Raw genomic sequence first — 19,463 nt, forward strand, 5'->3', positions numbered from 1 at the left:
TATTCTTAGCTAAATGTAAAAGCTGCACAATTAAAAATCATGAAAACAAAATACTTGGTTAAGAATAACCTAAATTTTGCCCCAAATTTCTTATCTTCCTTTAAATTACCAAAAGTGTCTTAAATATTAAAAACTTATTCTAGAAAAATATTAATTTTTTATTCACAACTACAAAACAGGAGAGGCAGTGGAGCTGTCCAAAGCTCCAGCATGCATTATCTTGGAGGTTATGATAAGAATTACTCATAAACCCATTATTTAACTGAAAGATAAATCCCACTGTAAAATCCTCTACTATTCTAAATCTCCCTTTCTTTATTCCATTTTTGTCAAATGGGTGAGTTCTCTACTACAGTATAAAAAGTCACACAGAAAGCTAAAGGCAGCTAAAACCCTCAGCACCCTGATTTAAATCTCTTCCCCTGAAAACTTCCCTGGCTGGCTATTTGCCTTTCTCTGAAATGATTCCAATATTCTCCAACCATCAAAAACAAGTAGGCAGAAATGTGGTTGATTAAACAAAACAAAAAGATTTTCATCTTTATCTATCTCAACAACAGGGTGCTCTCCACTGAAAATAAAAATGCTGTCCAGAAAGCACTGCCTAGCGCTTGTCAGGTACCACACTGCTACAGAACACTGTCACACCATACAGGCACAACCACACTGGAAATACAACCCAGTTTCCTATGATCACAACACCAGTAAAAGACAGAGCTTCTCAGCACTCAGTTGACACTTATCATTCATACAAGAACAAAATCAAAATGGGTCTCATCTTTTCAAAGTGGACATGAAAAGTCGATTTAAAAAACTATGAAAGGTGGAAGCAGATTCAAGATTCCTTGAAGAGAGAAAGAGGTTTCTGGAATTTCCTATTTTCATGGACAAAAGGACTCCCACTTTCAATACACTAACAGTTCTCTTCTCAACAAAGAATTCCTTTCCTGTACCTCCCACCTCAACTGTTACTTTTTAGTTTTTGCCCCTATCTCTAGGTCTCTTTTCACTCACCATGGTTCCTCCTCTTCTGCACCAAAGGCTCCCTACTCTTGATCCTTCACTACAGCGTCTGTGCCCTGACCCATGTAGACCTTCTGGAGCGTCTCACCCAACTGCACACTTGATCCCCATCCCTGTGCAGTCTCCCCCAGGTTGAAATCCATCAGGCTTCTCCAAGCTTCCCTTAAGCCTGTTCTCTTTCCTCGCTCCCCATCTCATCCTTTAAATCCTGGGGTCCATCTCTTCCTTGCTCCTGTCACCCTCTGCTTTCAGCCTTGTCTCTTTACCTCACTGTCTGGACCTTGGATCTTGCTGAACCTCGGCGATTAACACAATTTCCCCGTTACTCCGTCCCAGACCGCCATCACTTCTCACACCCTCGTTCTCTTCTCCTTTCAGCTTTTCTGGCACCCGAATTGTCCTACAAACGCCCCATTTCTCATGTCCATTGCTTTTCACCCTTCCAATTCGGCCGCACTTATTCCTAACTCCACCTGGTTACTAGTCCAGTGTTTAATTCCCCTCTTCCTCACTTTCAAGAATTCACACCCACTGCCCATCCACTAACCCATACCCTTCTCAGAACCTCGCAGTTCCCACCCATCGCCGGTCCTAGTCGTTCAGCTCATCTCGCTCTGCACTAGTTCACACCCTTGTCACGTCTGGCTCTTAATCACTCTCTCTCCTCTACTCCCAACTACTCCCCCAGCTCTGCCCCTCCTTGCCTTCCACTTCCAACTCTTACCCCTGTAACCCTCGCCCCACTACCATCCCCTACCAAGGTTTCCCCTCCAGAACCCTGCTCTCACACCTAACCCGGGGAGCCCTCTTCCCGGGGTCGGTCCTCCTAACCTCATTCCCGGCCCTGATTCCTTACCACCCAGCCTGGGCTTTGCCTCCTTCCCATTTCCTTGGCTGGCTTTTCCTCACTCCTTCTCTCTCTGCCTTCTAACCCTTTCTCCCCTTAATCCTCATCTCCTTCTCAGATCCGTTCCCCCGAAACGTCCCCAAGCCTGCCTTCCCTTCTCCTCTCTAGGCTTTTACCCCAAACCCAGCGGTCGTCCACCCCGCCAAAATAAAGGGCCGGCGCGCCAGGACAGCCGGTTCTCGCCTCCCGCGGGCCCCCGCCCCGGGCGCCCCCAGCCCGCCGGCGCCGCGGTCCCGCCCCCTGCCGCCACTCCTCCCGCCCGCTAGCCGCGCGCCGCCTTTGTCGCCCCTCACCCGGTGTGTGAGGATTTTGCTTCTTTAAAGGGGAGGGCCAGTGTGCCGGAGACTCCTGTCCCCGCCTCCGAGTCTCCGAAAGGGATCCCTGGCCGTCGCGTCCTCCCCGGTTCCCGTCCCCCTACCCCCTGGAGCTACCCCCTTTGCGGCCGCCCCACCTCCTCCACCCCCTCCCCCGACCCCCCTCTATTTACCGCCATCATCAGCACGCGCGAGCTGTCACCAGGGCGCGAGACAACCGAACGCGGCCCCGCCCCCTTCCCGCCCATTGGCCCGCCCGCCGGAGCCCCGCCCCCCGGGCCCCGCATTGCGCCAACGGCGCAGCGCAGGGCCCCGACCCGGCACAGACATCCTCCCCGGGGGTTCGCGCGGCGGCCGCCAAGTTTAGGGTTAGCCACCGACGCGCGGCCGACTTGAGCCTGGCGTAAGGGGCGGCGGCGTAGAGGGGCGTTGTGAATCGCGGGTCGAAGTTTGGTTGAAGCACAGGAGGGTAAATAAGGAGGTTTCCAGACAAAGAGACTCTTAAAGGTACAGAGTCTTACGGCCGTCCCTCCTTAAAGGACCAGAGACTCACATGAGCCCATCTCCGCCCCCTTCTCCGCAGCTCATCAGCCTGCGGAACAGTAAAGAAATCTTGGGGTAGCTCCCCGCAGTCCTTTTGGATGGAGGGTCTTTAACATCTCTTCCCACTGCCAACGGGGAAAGCCTTCCTCATTATACCGTCTAGGTTTTTGTTTTGTTCTGTTAAAAATAAGACTATTAGTTTTCACAGTGTCCGAAAGATGCAGCTTCCGAACTGTGGGGTTTCCTGAGGCAGCTTTTGAAGAAGTTACTATTGGTTCCCAGGCGACTTTTGCCACTGATGACCGAGTAGGGATTCCGCTTTTTTATGGAAATTCCCCTAAAGAAGAGGTTCGCTGCTGCTGTAAACTGGAGAAGTTCACCAGAAGGTAGGGGTGGAAACCCCAGGGAAACAGAACTGCGACTATTTCTACAAATCTCAGCCTCAGAAAAAGTTTCTTTCCTTCCGGAGTAGCCTCTTGGGTGCATTGTCCTGACATAGTTTGTGGGGGTGGGGAGTTCCTCCAAATAAGACCAACACTGTTACATCACCCAACTGCAGGGCTTACGTTTAAATACAAGGGCAAGGAAAAGAAACACATTCCTTATTACCTACACTGGCTCAAAGCTACACACTTGTAAATATGAAATAGAGAAGAAACAGAAGCCAAAGAACAACAAACCAAAATAAGAATGGGGAAGGGCATGTGCATGTGTAAGCATGAATCTACCATGCCTGGAGTCAGCTCTGAAATTTCCAAAGGTAACTAACTTAAACACTTCAAACACTTCTGATGAAGTGATAAGACCTAGTGATTAAGTGATTTGATGAGGATTTGCCATGTGGTTCAAGAGCTCAGTGTTCCTGTTCAGTGTCTGACTCCTGGCTACCCCCTGGACTATAGCCCTCCAGGCTCCTCTGTCCATGGGATTTTTCAGGCAAGAATACTGGAGTGGGTTGCCATTTCCTCCTCCAGGGGATCTTCTTCACTCAGGGATCAAACCTCCATCTCCTGCACCTAGTCACCTGGGAAGCCTGCAAGTTAAGACCTAAAATTTATCACTCCCTTTACTAACACCTCAGTTAAGACCTAAAATTTAGCACTCCCTTTGCTAACACCTTTAACATAATTTTCTTTAAGGAATTCGTATCTTACATTTTAACTCCTCAATTATCTATTTTCTCCTCCTGCTCCCCAACCCCTCAAGAAAATTTCTGGAGAATAAAGATCGTATTTTATTCAATGTTATTTCTCTAACAAAATTCCTGACATATTTATAGATGCTTTTTTGAGTGAAGGATTTTGGAGTCACTTAAAGACTTCTGAAGGAAGGGGTGCTTGCAAAAAAGCAATTGGGGGGCGGGAGAGGAGAAATTCTCAGTACTGTATGTATTAGACCAGTGGTTCTCAAAGTGTGGCCTGTGGAGCCCTGGTGACCCAAAGACTTTCAGGAAGATCCCTGAAATCAAAACTGTTTTCATAGTAGTAAGATACTACTTGCCTCTGTCACTGTGATGACATTTGCGCTAATGAATTGCTGCTTCCATAACACAAATCGAAGAAATGGCACTAAATTGTACTAGCAGTCAATGTAGTCTTCACTGCCATCCAGTCACAGGAAAAGATAATTATACCTGTGTCACTTTAAGGAAGTGCTTGATGAAACACTAAAAAACTTTGTTTTATGTAAGAACATACTTTTTCAATAATACTGTTCTATGTGATTAAGTAGATAGAGACATAAAGCACTTTGGTGCCTTATAATGCTTCTCTTGAGGAAAAGCACTTGTTCAACTTCTCTGAACTTTGAGCTGAATTAGCAATTCATGCAATACCATTTTCACTTGGAAGAACAGCTAACAGATAAAACTACAATCATTCAGCCTTGGGTATCTGACAGATATTTCCTCAGAAATAAACAAATTGAGCCCGACAGCATTTGCTAGTAAAGATCAAACTCAAGCTCTCAAGCAAAACTTAGGATTTTTGAAAATATATCCACTACTGTGAGTTTAATAGCTTCCCACAACTTTTCTGTTGAGACTGATGGTGATATTAACAAATATGATTTTTTTATATTGTATAATGAAATATATCAACATTTAAAAGATCTGCAGTATTTTCCAAATGACCAATGCATGCTACAAAATCGTGTATGGTTAAAAGAGCCCTTCACAGTGCAAAATAAACTAATCAATGTTAATATAACAGAGTACAGAAAGCTCACTGATAGAATTTGAGATTCTACATTGCAACTAACCTTTAGCAGAATTGTGATGAAGCATCAAAGAACATCCCCAATTATCGGAAGACAGTATCACTGTGGTGGTGGTGGTTTAGTCGCCCAGCCGTGTCTGACTCTTTGTGACCCCATGGACTATAGCCCTCTAGGTCCCTCTGTCCATGAGATTTCTCTGGCAAAAATACTGGACCAGGTTGCCATTTCCTTCTCCAGGGGATCTTCCTGACCCACAGTTTGAACCTGCAGCTCCTGTGTCTCCTGCTTGGCAGGTGGACTCTTTACCACTGAGCCACCTGGGAAGCCCCAGAATGTGTGAGGTTGGATTTCTTCACATTCTTCAACTGAATAACAAATTTTAACAGACTGACTAAAGAAGCAGACACTAAGATCCATTGTCTTCTACTATGCCAGATATTCAAGAGATTTGCAAAAATATAAAACAATGCCATTCTTCTAAATTTTTTTGGAAAAAAGTTACTTTTCATTAAAATATTTTATTTATGTTAACATGTGATGGGTTTATTGTTACCTTTAAATGAATTAATACTTTTTCACTATAAGTTTTAATTAATCATTTAATTAATCTTTTTTCATTATAAATAAGTTTTAATTAAGTATCAATGATACAACCCACACTAAGGCTCTTTGGGGTACTCAGTTAATTTTTAAGAGCATCAAGGAATCTTGATACCAACAAGTTTGAGAATTGTGCATCAGATGGAAGCAGAAAGACTAAAAAGGCTATTTTAGATAATTAAAATAGGAAAAGCTTATGTAGGATAGCTAACAAAAAGGTTTTATTATAGCTTCAGAGTTAACAGCTTAGGTGGTTCATCAGTGAGGAATGGAAAACACAGTCAGGAACACTGAACTGAGACACCACTGGCTGCAAGTAAAGCCACCACACACATCCGTACCAAAAACAGTTCAGAAGCAGGCACAACTAAGACTTGGGAACTGAGGAGAAACAGGGATGGGTGTATTGCATAAAGAAGATACAGTAATTTCTATCCCCTACCTTTTGTTTTTGTCAGTTCAGCTTCTTTTTCTTTAGGTTGTAGGAGAACAAGTAAACATCTCAACCCTATGAGTAAATATTACAGTCCCTACAACTATGCTCACTGATCTGGTTACAAAAATACACCTGTATGATAGACACTTTCTCTGGACCCTCTCCCCACATTGCTTGCTCTCTATTACAAACATTTCCTTTGCATTGGAGCAGAATTTTAATCTACTACCAAATAGTAATGACCCCGTAGCTTCCCATCTTAAACATCCTAACCATACACAGTACCTTTAGCGCCATTAAAAAGATGCAAGAGCAGAGGCAGCATCCCTTGCCTACAAGGCACTCTAACACCTCTTCTCCCTTGAGCCTCTCAACAAGCCTATGAAATACAAAGGGCATCATCACTCCCACTACACAGATGAGACCCAGAAAGGCCAACGTGGTTGAAGTTACCTGGCACGTTAGGGACGGTACTGTGGCAAGCACGCAGCCATCTGTCTCCTGAAGCCATGTTCTCTTCCCTTTAGTAGGCTGCCTCGGAACATCTGTCCTGTCACCTCCACATTCCTAGCCCTGCCTTTCCCACATGACAGAAGATGTTCAATATTGAATTCTGCCTTTATACAAATGCGGTCCCTAAATTGTTTTTTAAAGCCTCCAAAGAAAACTCAGTAGAATTTCTATTAACTTTGAAACACAGGTCTGTGCCATCTGACGGAGCAGGGCTGTATTGGTAAATAAAACAGACCACAAGAGAATTAGGGATCTTTGCCCTGAGAGTTCCAAGAATCTTTTCAACTCACTAATTTCATTTCAGAGGCGACGAACTATTTCTCGCCTCATTGATCACACCATCCTGAAAAATGAAAATACGCTCATGAAGCCAGATGCCATTACAACAGGGTAATCTTCAGACCCCATGGGCTGAGTCATATGGAAGAGTAACTCCTGGACCACAGAGTGGGCTAGAAAGATGCTCCTGACATAATTCCTCCTACTCATTTCTAAGAGGTTGTGTGTACATAGAGAAAAAAGGAGAAGCAGGAACCTATAGGAGAGAAAAGAGCAGGGACACAGTGCAACTTCCCAGAAACTGACTGAAAGGCCTGAAGGACTATAAAAAACAAAGGAGGGAAAACCCTGGAGGAGATGGACCCAAGATGAAGGTCCAAAAGGCAGGGGAAGGTCTCGCGTGTGATAAGTCAGCTGGATGTATCTCACACCTGCTTTATCTTTACCTTCCTGTTCTTTCCTTTCAGGATGTTCTCCCTTCAGAGATTCTTTTCTTTGGGATCACAGTTCTTTGAGATACTTTAATGAACCCTATAAATCCTATTCTCAGAGAACTGCACTTCTCCACAAAGCTGTGTCCACTTTCAAGGCATCTTAGGCTTCCTGAGGCTCCCTCGGGGGTTGAGAACCTGCAGCAGAGTTAGAACCATAGTCCGCTCATACTCCAGCACCAACTACTGATCAATTCCCTCATTAAGTACCAGACGGTGTCCACAACCTGGGAGGGAAAGAACGGGTAGGTTTTGACTTTTGTCTCAGAGGTAGTGACAGAAGTGAAAGACCCAGGGAGGAGACTTCCCTAGGTGAGGTCAAGGCAAGGCTTCAGGATCGCTGGGAGTGATGGTGTAAAGTTATGGGTACTGAATGACGGTCAAACTGTGTGACCGCAAGGGTCCCTTGTAACCCAAGAGACTGATTTTGGAACGCTCCACACAATGGCAGAAACTCACCTTGGGGGCAGTTTTAAGTCTTAACTTTTGACACCTAGAGGACACACTTAGGTGGGAATTTCTAACCAGTCCCCTCACCTTCTAGGATTTGGGGAGAAACTTTCTCACCACCCCTCTCATCCTGAAGCCTCAGGAATGAACACTGGATACAGTGGGCTGGGGCAGACCTGGCGGTGGGAAGGAGTGATCAATCCCTGGGTATTCCTTCAGTTACGCAGTGACACTCATACACAGTGGGGGGACGTGGGATGACTTGGTCTTTCAAGACCAAAGAAAAGCAAGCAAGCAGGAGGCAGCATGGCAACAGGGGGGACAGAGAATCAGAAGAACACAGGAGAGTCAGGGGGCGAGCCCAGCACAGGAGCAAAGAGCAGCAACCATCACGGGGTACGAGAAGTGGACCACGCCCAGGAGAACCCAGCGTTTCCCCAAATTCTAGCATCCACCTTCCTCCTCCAGATTCCGCCTCTTGTAGGTATCACCTGTAGTATAACTTAATAGTTCCCTTTAAGAAGACTCTTTTTAAAAAACTTATTTATCCTCATAAGGCAAAAGTGCCAGTTATATTTCTCTCTAATATATATTAGAATAAGGCATAAGTATAAAAATGTATCCCACATTCCACCTAAAATCACCTGGCCCCACACAGAGGTCCATGTGCCACTCTCTCACACATGCTGGGGGCCATGAGTCCTGAGTCTAAAGTTTGGTCCTGACTCCAGCCTCACCTCTCAGCATGATCCCCCCATCTTATAGTGAAGGAGAACCAGGTAAATCTTAATGCTGCCCTGCATGGCTCCAAAAGGTTAGCAGATTTCTCTGTGACTGGCAAAGGTACCCACCAAGGTGACATGTTATAGCAGGATCCTAGAAACGTCCTTGTTTCTGCTCTTTTGGGGTTAGATACAGATGGTGAGAGGGGTAAGGCATCTGGGAAAAAAGGAGGGAGGGACAAGAAGGCAGTCTGGTGTAGAAGGAGGAATGTCAGACTTGAACCCAAAATACTGCATGCCCACTTTCTTCCAAAATACTGCATGCCCACTTTCTAGCTGAGTGTAAGTTTTATTTTTAAAATGAGGCTAACCATGCCCCCTTTCCCTTTATACAAAAGCTTCTCGACTTTCACTCAACCTCATCTTTCAAAAATTATATGCCAACAATACTAAACTAACTCTTGAAGTCCCATTCAGACGTACATACAGAAGGTGGATGACGTTTGGGCCTTTCCCACTAGTTATCAGTTCAGTTTTGGCAACTTTGCTAGTGGAGTTAAATTAAGAAATGTATTGCATTACTTGCCTTTTTTTTTTTAGTAATAAGCTTTCTTTAGCTGACACAAAGGACAAAGATGGACAAAAGTACGTGAGGTGGCAACTCTTATAGATTGATCTGGTGTTCACTGAACTTAAATCTGGTCAAATGTGTGCTCAAAATAAGGGAAAACAACAAAAAGTGAAGACTTTCTGGAAACTTATGAGCCAAGACTGTATCTAAAAGACACAGGAAGTTAGTAATAGAAATCCCTCCTTATAATGCATAAATCTAGAGTCATATTTACCATGTTTGATTTCTGTTTATTTTCAGGAACACATTATGCTCAAAATGCTATCTTATCTCATAGAAGATTTGAGGCAGTCTACAGCAAAATATAATTAGGTAAGTCTGGACATGAGCGAACATAAATCAGAAGGCCAAAAACATAAAAAATCTATACATTTTATTATGTGTGAATTAATATCTAAAACATATCTCTATTTTAAAATGTTAAAAAAAAAAAAACAAAAACACACAAAGAAGCCAGAGGGAGGTGAGAACAAAAAACACAGATGACAGATTCTACAGTTAGAAAGCTGAACTGAGCTTCCTGCCAGCCAAAGCTAAAAGGGAAACATAACCACTACCTGATTCTCGTTACACAGGCTTAGATCTGAGCACTTAGATCTGAAAACAGTTTCTCTTTATGCGTCTTCAATGAGATGGCATCCTTGAAGACAAGCCCGCAGTACATACACGAACACGTTTCCTAAGACCAGCTCTGACTGTGACCTCAGTGTTAGCTAGACTGAACATCTCTGCAGCAGGAGGGCGGTGGGCAGGTGATGGAGGTCAAATGAGCAGCTTGGAGGCTCACATGAGATGAGGAGTCGAGTTCAGGACACCATGCAGAGCAGTTCGTGAGCATCAGGCCAACTGTCTAACCCTGAGCTCTGGGCACACAAGAACTGGAGAGGTCTTGATGCTGAGACTGACTCAAGGGGTGCAGAAGTGACGTCCCTATGTGACTAATCCAGCTAAAGTGACTCTGACATTAGTCCCACCCCCAATCCAACTCAGAAACAAGTGGCTTACTTACAGGGGTGTTCTTTGCAAAATAGCAGCCAAGAATAGTCTTAGGCACGTCCATTAAGCTCCATGGAGCAGAGGCTACTAACTGAGCCCCCATATCCATTTTCTCCTTCACCTTTCAGTCACAGAACCCCCAGCATTTTAAAAGGGCACATGACCACCCAAATAAGAGGCTCTCTGTCCCAGACCTCCTCTCAGCAAGGTGTAGCCAGAGTGACTGGAGCAACTCCAGGTCACGGCCTTTAAAAAAGAAACTGTTACCCCAGGGGAACTAGACTTGGACAACACCCTTGGGGTGGCTGAATGACATGCTCAAAGGAAACCAAGTTCCTGATGACCTTGTGGAGTTAAGTCTTCCCTGGACTATCTAATTCCCTCTGTACTATTAGAGAAGAGAAAAACAAACTGCTAACAGCCTCTGTACTTTAGATTCTCCTTATAGCCACTTAGCCTGTGCTTTAGTATAATTCACTACAGAACGGAAAGATGGCCAGATGACTTCAAAGGACTCAGGCTACAACCTAGAAAACTGAACTCACGATTTACCTCAGCAAACAGGTCAGAAAATGACAGCCATAAAATAAGCTTGGCCTCCTGCTCCTTCCCCAGGAAAGGCCCAGCCACATCTGGGTCTGAGCGCAGCCCAAACGCAACACACAGCCGGTCCACTGCGGACCTGGACCAAATCCTCAGGAGCTGGTGACACAGACTGCCTTCCCACCAACACTCAGCAGGGACGCCCCCATCTGACCTTTTCCCGTAACGCAGGAGAGCTCTAGACATCCCCACTCTGGATAATCACTGTTCCTGAGGACAGGCCAAGCCCCACAAGGCAGGGGCTGAAACAGCTGTGGCGGGGGAGGGGCAGGAGGGACTGTGTGTGAGGCTCCGTGGAGGGGAGTCCAGCGCCCCAGAACAAAAGCCACAGCTGGGAACTAGACAGGGAAGGACACCTTCCCGTCTGCCCAGGATTTCTGGGGACCAGAGCTCTGAGGGTGCAGCGCCTGCTCCTTCTGTGGAGTTCCCCTCCCCGCCCCCCCCCAGTGACAGCTCAGCCGGAGTCGCTAACGAATCCCCGCCACCGGCACCTGCTGCTGCTTGCGGATCTTGTTGAAGAGCTCCATGTACTGGACCATGGTGTCTGCTGGGCTGTAGACCGCGTCGTGTCTGCTGCCAAACACTGCGGGTGCCCCTGGGGTGTGGCTGCCTAGAAAGCTCTGCAGGAATTCCAGCAACAGGCTCCAGCAGTCGCTAGCTACCACACAGGGGCCATACTCCACCTGGGGACCAAGAGAAGGGAGATGGAGGGTGAGTGAGGGCAAGGACAGGTCATTTGCCCTCTGCATCCATCTTCCCCAACCCAGAGACCATGACATAACACCTTGCAACCCAGAACTGCCCTGCAGGAAATATCCAACTCAAACACTACGAATCTGGCAGCCTCAGCACTGTACCCTTTAAGCTCAAACATTCTCATCTTGGGATTATCAACTCACAGCCCTACGCACAAGACCCAGAGGCATAGCTAGGTCCCTTCAAATTATCTCTGAACTTTATAGTCCCAGCTATGATGGCTGTAGATTCACGGACAGCTCAGGAAAATTCTATGAGAGAAAACGATAAGCAGGAGAGTCTGCGAGTGTGTGTGAGTTGCGGTAACTGACAAGAGGGCAAAGTAGACACATAGGCCCATAAGTCACTTCAAGACCAACCATTACTCCCAAGGTAGATACAACCTGGGCTCTGACCCTAAGAAATAATTTCCCAACTCACGTGACAGGGGCTGAAGGATACAGATCTTAGGCTTACTCATTCTTCTCTCCCAGTTTTTCACTGGAGAGATGGCAGGGGAAATTACTGGCAACTACAAGGAGAAATAAGTAAAGAAACTGCCGAGTGTGTTTGTGTTACAAAGTTGAAAACGTGGAGGATAAACAAACAGTGGGTTCCCCGTGGGTCTTGGCAAATTCTCTGTGTGTCATGAGTGAAAAGAGTCAGGACATCTTAGCTCTAGAGGTCCCTGGAGTATCGCAGTAGTCATGACCACTAACGCCCTTTTCTCCACCTGTGCTGCTTTTGAGCACTTACCCATCCCCAGGTCTCCACATTTTAAATCCCTCCTTAAATGCTACTCCTGCAGGAGGTATCACAGTCCCCAAAGTCAGCAGTGCTCCCTGCCCTGAACTCCCAGAGCAATCTGTGCTTCCTTTATGGCATTTCTTACAGACTAACTTAAAAAACAGCTTGCATGTTTGGGCCTGGCTCTCTTACTAAGTCATAAATGTTCAAAAGGCCCTGTAGTTTACTTATTATTTTGTTTTTTAATCTCACACAGTGCTGGGACTGTGGTAGATGGTGCAGACTCTCACTGGTCCCGAAGCCAGCTACTGTCACACTCCATCTTTGTCATTTTCAATGTATGTCATAGATGAAATCGTCACACATGCCATGAAAGAAAGTGGACAGCATGTCAAAGGGAAGGGCACATCTTTGCTTCATAACTTTGAGTGGTTCCTCCATGTAATAATTCACCTGGCCCTCCTTGACCATCCTTCCTCTTCTCCAGCAAGCCAGCCTTCCTAAGCTTTCTATCTGCTGTGAATCCAGCTCCCCTTTCCCATCCTGGGCTAGATCGTCCCTAAGTGATTAAATAAAGAGTAAAAAATGCAGGCCAAGGAAGCGCAGCTGCTCTGCAGACAGAGACGGAGGCAGACACATCTGCCTGCGTTCAGGGTCACGGGAATCTACAGAGCCAGGCCCTTCACCACGTCTGCTCTAGTTCACCGAGGTCTTACCTCCACAGAGATGCCTCGGGCACTGGGCCCCATTGTGACCGTGCCCACCTTCACTAGGAAGTCACAGTACTGGTAACGGGTGCCCCGGGTCTCGATCTTGCTGGCCTTGGCACTCTGGAAAAAGCCCTTGAGTTTCACCATGAGCACGTCAAAGTTGGTGTCGGCAACAAGGCAAGGGCCATTCTCAAAGAGGGCGAAGCAGCTCAAAGGGTACTCAGAATTGTGCATCACATACATCAGCTTCCCGGCCTGACCTGCAAGGGATGGAGATCCTGCTCAGCAACAAGACCCTCCTCAGCACATCCTGGAGTAGAGGCCAAAGTGCTGAACGGGGCCAGGAGGCAATCCAGCATCGCCCCAGCAGTCCTGGAGGGCGGTGGAGGGAAGGCCCTCACCAACAGCCTTTTCCAGAGAGGACCAGCAGCCAGGCAGCATGTGGCAGAACTCACCCAATCTACAGAAAAAGGTGATGGGCACACTGGAACTTTTGATGGTCCAGATAATGGTTTAATTCACTTTTCTTTCCAGCTTTTATATTTATTTCTGATAGTTGGGACTAAGTTTTGCACCTCATTATTTGTAGTCAGGCCTGCATTTTTGCATCCTGGTTGTTATGCATTTTGGTTTTCAGTTTCTGTTTTCTTCTCTCTCGCTCTTTTTTCTTTTAGCCACACCGTACAGCATGTGGAATTTCCCTGGCCAGGGATCAAACCTGCACTCCCTGCAGTAGAAGCACAGAATGTTAACCACTGGGCCACCAGGGAAGTCCCTGATTTAACTCTTAAGTTGAGAGATGGGCTCACAGATGGATGATTAAAGATGATGATTAATAACTCACACAAGATTTACATATGGTCTTCTGTATAGTCATATATTACACAACACGGAAAATAAAAGTAACAGCATTTGAGCACACCACATGAAGCAGCTGCTCTCTTTTTTGCCCATTACTCCCTTCCTTGGCCTCCTCCCTCTTTGAAACAGAGGAAGTGGACCCCCAGAAGCAGCAGAGGGGAGACTCTGAACATGAGGCTGGACGGGAGGCCAGAGCCTTCTCTTCTGTGCCCAAGTTTACAGACTTCATCCTGAAGGCAACAGGGGGCCTTTGGAGAATTTTAAGACATCTAGCCGACTTAGGAAGCAAGCAGTACAACCGTAGCAGAAAGAACTTGGAATCTAGATCAGAAGATCCAGTTTTAAATCCCTGCTCACCAGTTCCAGTCCCTGAGAAGTGAGTTTTCCAAGTCCTTAAACTAGCCCCAACACTGTGCTAGGACCGAAGAGGCATGTAAGTAGAGGACTTAGCCCCTGGCCTCAAGAAGCTGACAATCTCACTGAAGACTGTCATTGTCCTTCCCTGATAGCTCAGTAAAGAATCCGCCTGCAATGCAGGAGACACCTGTTCGATTCCTGGCTCGGGAGGATCCGCTAGAGAAGGGATAGGCTACCCACTCCAGTATTCTTGGACTTCCCTTGTGGCTCAGCTGGTGAAGAATCCGCCTGCAATGCGTGAGACCTGGGTTCAGTCCCTGGGCAGGGAAGATCCCCTGGAGAAAGGAACAACTACCCACTCCAGTATTCTGGCCTGGAGAATTCCATGAACTGTATAGTCCATGGGGTTGCAAAGAGTCAGACATGACTGAGCGACTTTCACTTTCATTGAAGATAGGAGGAAAACTTTTTAAAAGACCACGAAACCAAAGTGCTTGCCTGATGATAGACCAGAAGTCTTTGGAGGGAAGGAAAGACTTCAGGGAAGGAAGTGGTCAAAGTGGCAAGAGTCAGTTGGAAGAAGCTTCATGGAAAAAATAGGACCTGAAGTAGGATATGAAGAGAGGGTAGGATTCAGGCAGGGATGAGAGTGCAGCAATGGGAATGGGTGCAGAGACAGGTGTGGGTGGCGTGGCCTCTATGCAGGCCTCCAATGTGCTGCCACTGCCTGAACACAGTTGGCTCCGCACCAACCTCGCCCCATACCCTCCCAACTGCCCGTTGCATATTCACACCTTTCCCCTGGGAAGTCCAGTTCCAAACATTTCAATCCTCCAATAAAGACATCCAAAGCCGATCTGTCATTCTGTTCTTGTTCAGACTCACTGTGATTACATACTTAATTCACATTATGGGAGTCTGGAAGTGTTTTTACTGTCTCGAAAAAATTATGAAAAGCTTCTGGTCCTCGACCAGCCAGCACCCACATCACTACCTGGGAATCTGTTACAAATGTACATTCTCCACCCCACCCCACACCCACTGGCTCAGAAACTCTGCGGGGGTGGGGAGGAGAGGGGAACCCATCCATCTGTGTGATAACAAGCCCTCCCTCTAGGTGATGTTAAAGCTAGACAGTGCGAGAACTTCTGATTTAAAGGCACAGAGCCAGTAAGCGACAGAACTGGAACTCTAATCCAGGCGTCCTGAATTCCTTCCATCCTACCTCACTGCCCACTGAGAACCTGCTGTTTCTCCAACTAGACTGTAGCTCCTTGAAAGCAAAGGTCTGATCAGGAAAACAGAGCCCAGGCCAGGGAGTGTCACAAAAGTAGCATGTCATCTTATATCTGTATACTAGTGTTCTGTTTTCCAAATGCTTTCATAACTGTTCTCGCGACTGATTCTTATATTCTGCCTTTTGCAGGCAAAACAAATGTTAACATTGCAATCGCACTGATCATGAAATTCAGTACAGCTCTTAAGCTACCATTTATTAGCTATTTATTCCACGACAACCTTGGTTCGAAGGGCTTTGTGTGTACTAACTTATTTAACTAGGAGATAAATACTGGAATTATCTTCATTTTGCAGATGACTGTACTGGGAAGGGTACAAAAACAGAGCCCACACAGGTAAGTTTCTTTACAGGGGGTTTAATACAGGGAATGAAGTACAGGGGTTGGTAGAACTGAAAAATCAAATGGAATGGTGAGGTCACCCAAAGATTAGTAACACAGGGAGCTGCTACAGTCCCTAGGGCTGGAAGGAAAAAGGGCAGATGTGCTGTTCTGAGAGCCAGGAACAAGGGTTGCCTTACAGGAGGTAGAACCAAGGAAGAAACACAGCCACAGCCAGAGACACAGCCCAAGGCAGAGGGACAGGGAGAGAGAGGCTGTCTCTCTCTCCTCCTCCCTCCAATTTTTGCCAGTGCCTTTCACTGGCCAAAGGGAACTAAATGGGGGCCGGGCAGATGTAGTTCACAGGAGCAGGGCAGGGAATAAATCCCTGGGGAAATAGGCAAGTGACCTGCACAGGAACAGTTACAGACTGCAGAATTACCTAAGGATGCAGGTAATTGTGGCAGGAATGACTCCGTTATCTGGTTCCATGATTTAGGCTTATTCACTGTGCTATGGAACCATCCAAAGTCAAATTACCGAACAGCCAAGACTAAAAGAACCCAGGTTCCCTAACTCCTATTCAGAGATCCTCTTTACCTTCCTACCACCACCACCACCACCACCACGCATCTCAACTTGAAATACACTTAAAACAAAAGTTAATTCATCGATCAAGGTTATGCTAAGGTGGTAGCCAAGGCCACTGGCTAGGTGTGGGAAACAGGAAGCTTTTCTACAGAAAGTTCCTCAAACTCTAACGCTCCAACAGAATCATATACAAAAGTTTCTGAGCTTAAAAGGAGACTTTCTCAAACTTTGGAGTGCATACAGATCACCCACGAAACTTACTATAATGTAGATTATGACTGATTACCAGTGAGTCTGTAAGCTGGGCCAGGAACCTGCACCTCTAACAAGCAACCCAGATGATTCTGAGAAAATTAGTGACCAACACTTTGAGAAATGAAAAGTGCTTTAAAAGTGCAAAAAGAGTACAACACAGGCCCAGACTAAGAGATGCAGGAAAAACTTAATGAATTCAGAAACGCATACACCACGTATCCAAGACCACCACCCTCAGCAGAAGAGCAGAAAGATTCCAATGAACATGAATGTCTATTAACTCCAAACCAGGTTCCAGCCATCCCACGGGCCTCTCTCTCACTGACCTTGGCTGCCCAGGGTAGAGGCAGCTGTGTGGTAGGTCTCACAGTCCACACAAAATGTTCCTTGCTTTTCTGCTCCAAGCATCTCCAATTTCCGGGTGAGGAGCTCCACAGTCTGCTGGACACTCTTGCCCTCAGCCACGGGCATCTGGGACACACTGGAAGGGAAAGGAGCAAAATCATCATTCAGGTGCATTGAATGAGTCATTCACTTGCCTGCAGAATCATAGTTCATCAGGGCCAGTAGGTGCACAGACACCATCAACCCGAACCTTCTCATTTTAAAAAGAAGGAAACAGAGGCCCACAGTCTCTGAGAGCTCCACTAAGAAACAGAACAGGTCTCAGGACGCATAACAGTGCTTTGAACTTCCTGTCTAGAGCACCAGCGTTTACCGAGTGTGGCAAGTGTGCCAACGTTCAAGAGAAGATTTTAGGTGGCACACAGACTGAGCATTCAGTAACACAGAATCATACGATTAGAAAGGGATTTCTTCTGTGTTTCTTTCAGTTTTGACTACATCAAGAAGAAAGCCTCAACTTGGAATTATTATTCCAGTTATTACTACTCTCTTTAAGAGTTTGCATGCAAGCTGTCCAGCACAGTAGCCACAAGCCACACGAGACTATTTACACTTAAATGAATAAAACAAACTAAAACCTCAACTCCTCAGCTGCAAAACCCACATTTCAAGGCTCGACAGCCGCAACTCTACCAGAATGCTTCCCCAGGAATACAGTTGTCTGTTAAAATACTTTTAAGGAAAAGAAAGAGAATTAAAAGAAGACATTAATAAATAGTTCAAATGCTACATGGCTATTTAAAAATCTTAAGTACAATCATATGTGGCTGAATGTTGGGGGACACTGCATTACTTTATGATCAACCAAAATCAACTAAATGCAGCTATAGAGTCCTACTGTTGCTAATCTAATCTCCAGCAGAAAAAGCACTAACAAGTAATGATGATGATGTGCCTTATTTTGAAATAGAATCCCTAAGGTGATGCTACTGGGGTCAGAAGTCCTAGAACCCTGAAAAAGTTGAGAAGTGTCCCAACAGAGAGCCCTTTCCCTGCTTGCCTTCTGCCCTGAAAGAACAGGTACTTCCAGGGTTCCATGCCTCTGTGCAGCAAACTTTTTTTTGGTTGCACCACAAGGCATGCAGGATCTAATTCCCCAATCAGGGATTGAACCCATGCCCCCTGAAGTAGAAGGTGCCTCCTGCAGTGGAAGCGTGGAGTGTTAACCACTGGACTGCCATGAAAGACCCTAGCAAACTTTTCATTCCCATTCTTCACATCCCTCTTACACTACAGGACTTTTGAAGGAGGCTCATGATGTCAACAGAAGGAAGCAGATGTGCAGTCACTGACAAATATGCAAGACCTGGGCTACCAGAAGGAAGAATTCCCACAGGCTCTTATATGACAAGCCTAGAGCCATTGCCTTCAGATAACCTGGCCTCTAAGCCCTCCCTGGGAGAGATGCTCAAGATATATATTTTTTAAAGCCCTGAAATCTAGCATTTTGGAACTAATGACTCCAAGAGAATTAAGCCCATACCTTTCCCTGCCACGCTGACTTATAACATGTTAGAAGTAAGTCCATAGAAACTAAACCAACCACGTAATTAAACAGAATAGGAAACAGGCCCTGAAGAGGTGATGTACCTGGAATTCCTATCTCCTAATTCCCAACAGCTCTTTTCCTCCAGACTCAAGATCTTAAAAAGGCCAAACTAAAACCAGACACATGCTGATCTAACTGCATTTAGTGGCTGTAGGGAGGGGTAGGCAAAAACCTAAAAAAGATACTATCTCCTTGTTGCCTATCCCCCACCCATCCAAGCCCTGCCTGCATACGGTCCGAGTCCCGACATACTACTTTCAACCCTAAAGTTCTACCCCGGGCCTCACGGTCAAGAAATTGTACCAACAAAAAAGGAAGGAGGTACACGACCATTAGCGAGTTCTTAAACCCTTTTACCTGCCGCCTTCCAGGAAGAAGGGGCGAATCTCCGAGGAAAAGGGCCTGCAGATTCTACAGCCCTCACCCACAAAATCCGAGGACATTTTGCTCATCTCCCGGGGGACTGCGGACCCTGGTCGGGATCCTCCTCCCGGGTATATTCGAGGCTCCAAGGGCCTTCAAGTCCCCAAACCCCGCCCCACAAAGTCCTCTGAAGTCCTACCAAGTCACTCCCATGGTGTCGGGCCAGGAGGATGGGAGGATCAAACAACCGAAACGCGGTGCGCTCCAGCAGCCCACACGCGGTGAAACCACCTCACTAAAGCGAGCTCCGATAGAGGGAGGCGCTCCGGAACTTACGTAAAAACACAGCGCCCAGTCGACGCGCCCACGAGGAATGGGGGCGTGTCTAGGCGCCTTCGGTGACGTCACTGCTCGACTCGGCCGCCACCCCCATCCTGGCTCGCCGCTCAGGGAATTCCCATTCGCCTGGGCACCCTGGACCCAGATCCATGAAACTAGGAAAGTGTAGCTCGGACTACAATCACTTAGAGAAGCCAACGTTAAATT

The 19,463-nt window shown here is 46.5% G+C and overlaps 1 protein-coding gene and 1 long non-coding RNA gene across 9 annotated transcripts in view; one reads left to right on the top strand and one right to left on the bottom strand.

The window, feature by feature from the left end:
- MED20 (mediator complex subunit 20) overlaps nucleotides 1-19,229 on the bottom strand; it is a 62,649-nt gene extending 43,420 nt beyond the window's left edge. For 5 of the 8 annotated variants that reach the window (XR_014061825.1, XM_081518667.1, XM_081518669.1 and 2 more), the window contains exons 1-4: nucleotides 19,117-19,229; nucleotides 16,927-17,081; nucleotides 12,924-13,177; nucleotides 11,217-11,408 (exon numbers count right to left, since the gene is read on the bottom strand). Coding sequence is in view for 7 of the 8 variants with exons in the window: in XM_081518667.1 (XP_081374793.1) it covers nucleotides 11,217-11,408; nucleotides 12,924-13,177; nucleotides 16,927-17,081; nucleotides 19,117-19,130 (615 nt within the window). In the remaining variant the exon portion in view is untranslated. Of the gene's footprint in view, nucleotides 1-9,480; nucleotides 11,409-12,923; nucleotides 13,178-16,922; nucleotides 17,082-19,116 lie in introns of those variants that run through there. The other 3 variants (XM_081518672.1, XM_081518671.1, XM_081518673.1) reach the window with 3 other exon arrangements.
- LOC145516872 (uncharacterized) lies at nucleotides 2,530-13,838 on the top strand. Its single transcript, XR_014061827.1, has 4 exons — nucleotides 2,530-2,751; nucleotides 2,996-3,173; nucleotides 9,367-9,438; nucleotides 13,592-13,838. It is a non-coding gene; the product is annotated as an uncharacterized LOC145516872 (long non-coding RNA).
- Nucleotides 19,230-19,463: the final 234 nt, after the last annotated feature.

This window comes from Giraffa tippelskirchi, chromosome 8 (assembly GCF_054371585.1).
Source record: "Giraffa tippelskirchi isolate mGirTip1 chromosome 8, T2T-mGirTip1v1.2.pri, whole genome shotgun sequence".
Lineage (NCBI taxonomy): Eukaryota > Metazoa > Chordata > Mammalia > Artiodactyla > Giraffidae > Giraffa > Giraffa tippelskirchi.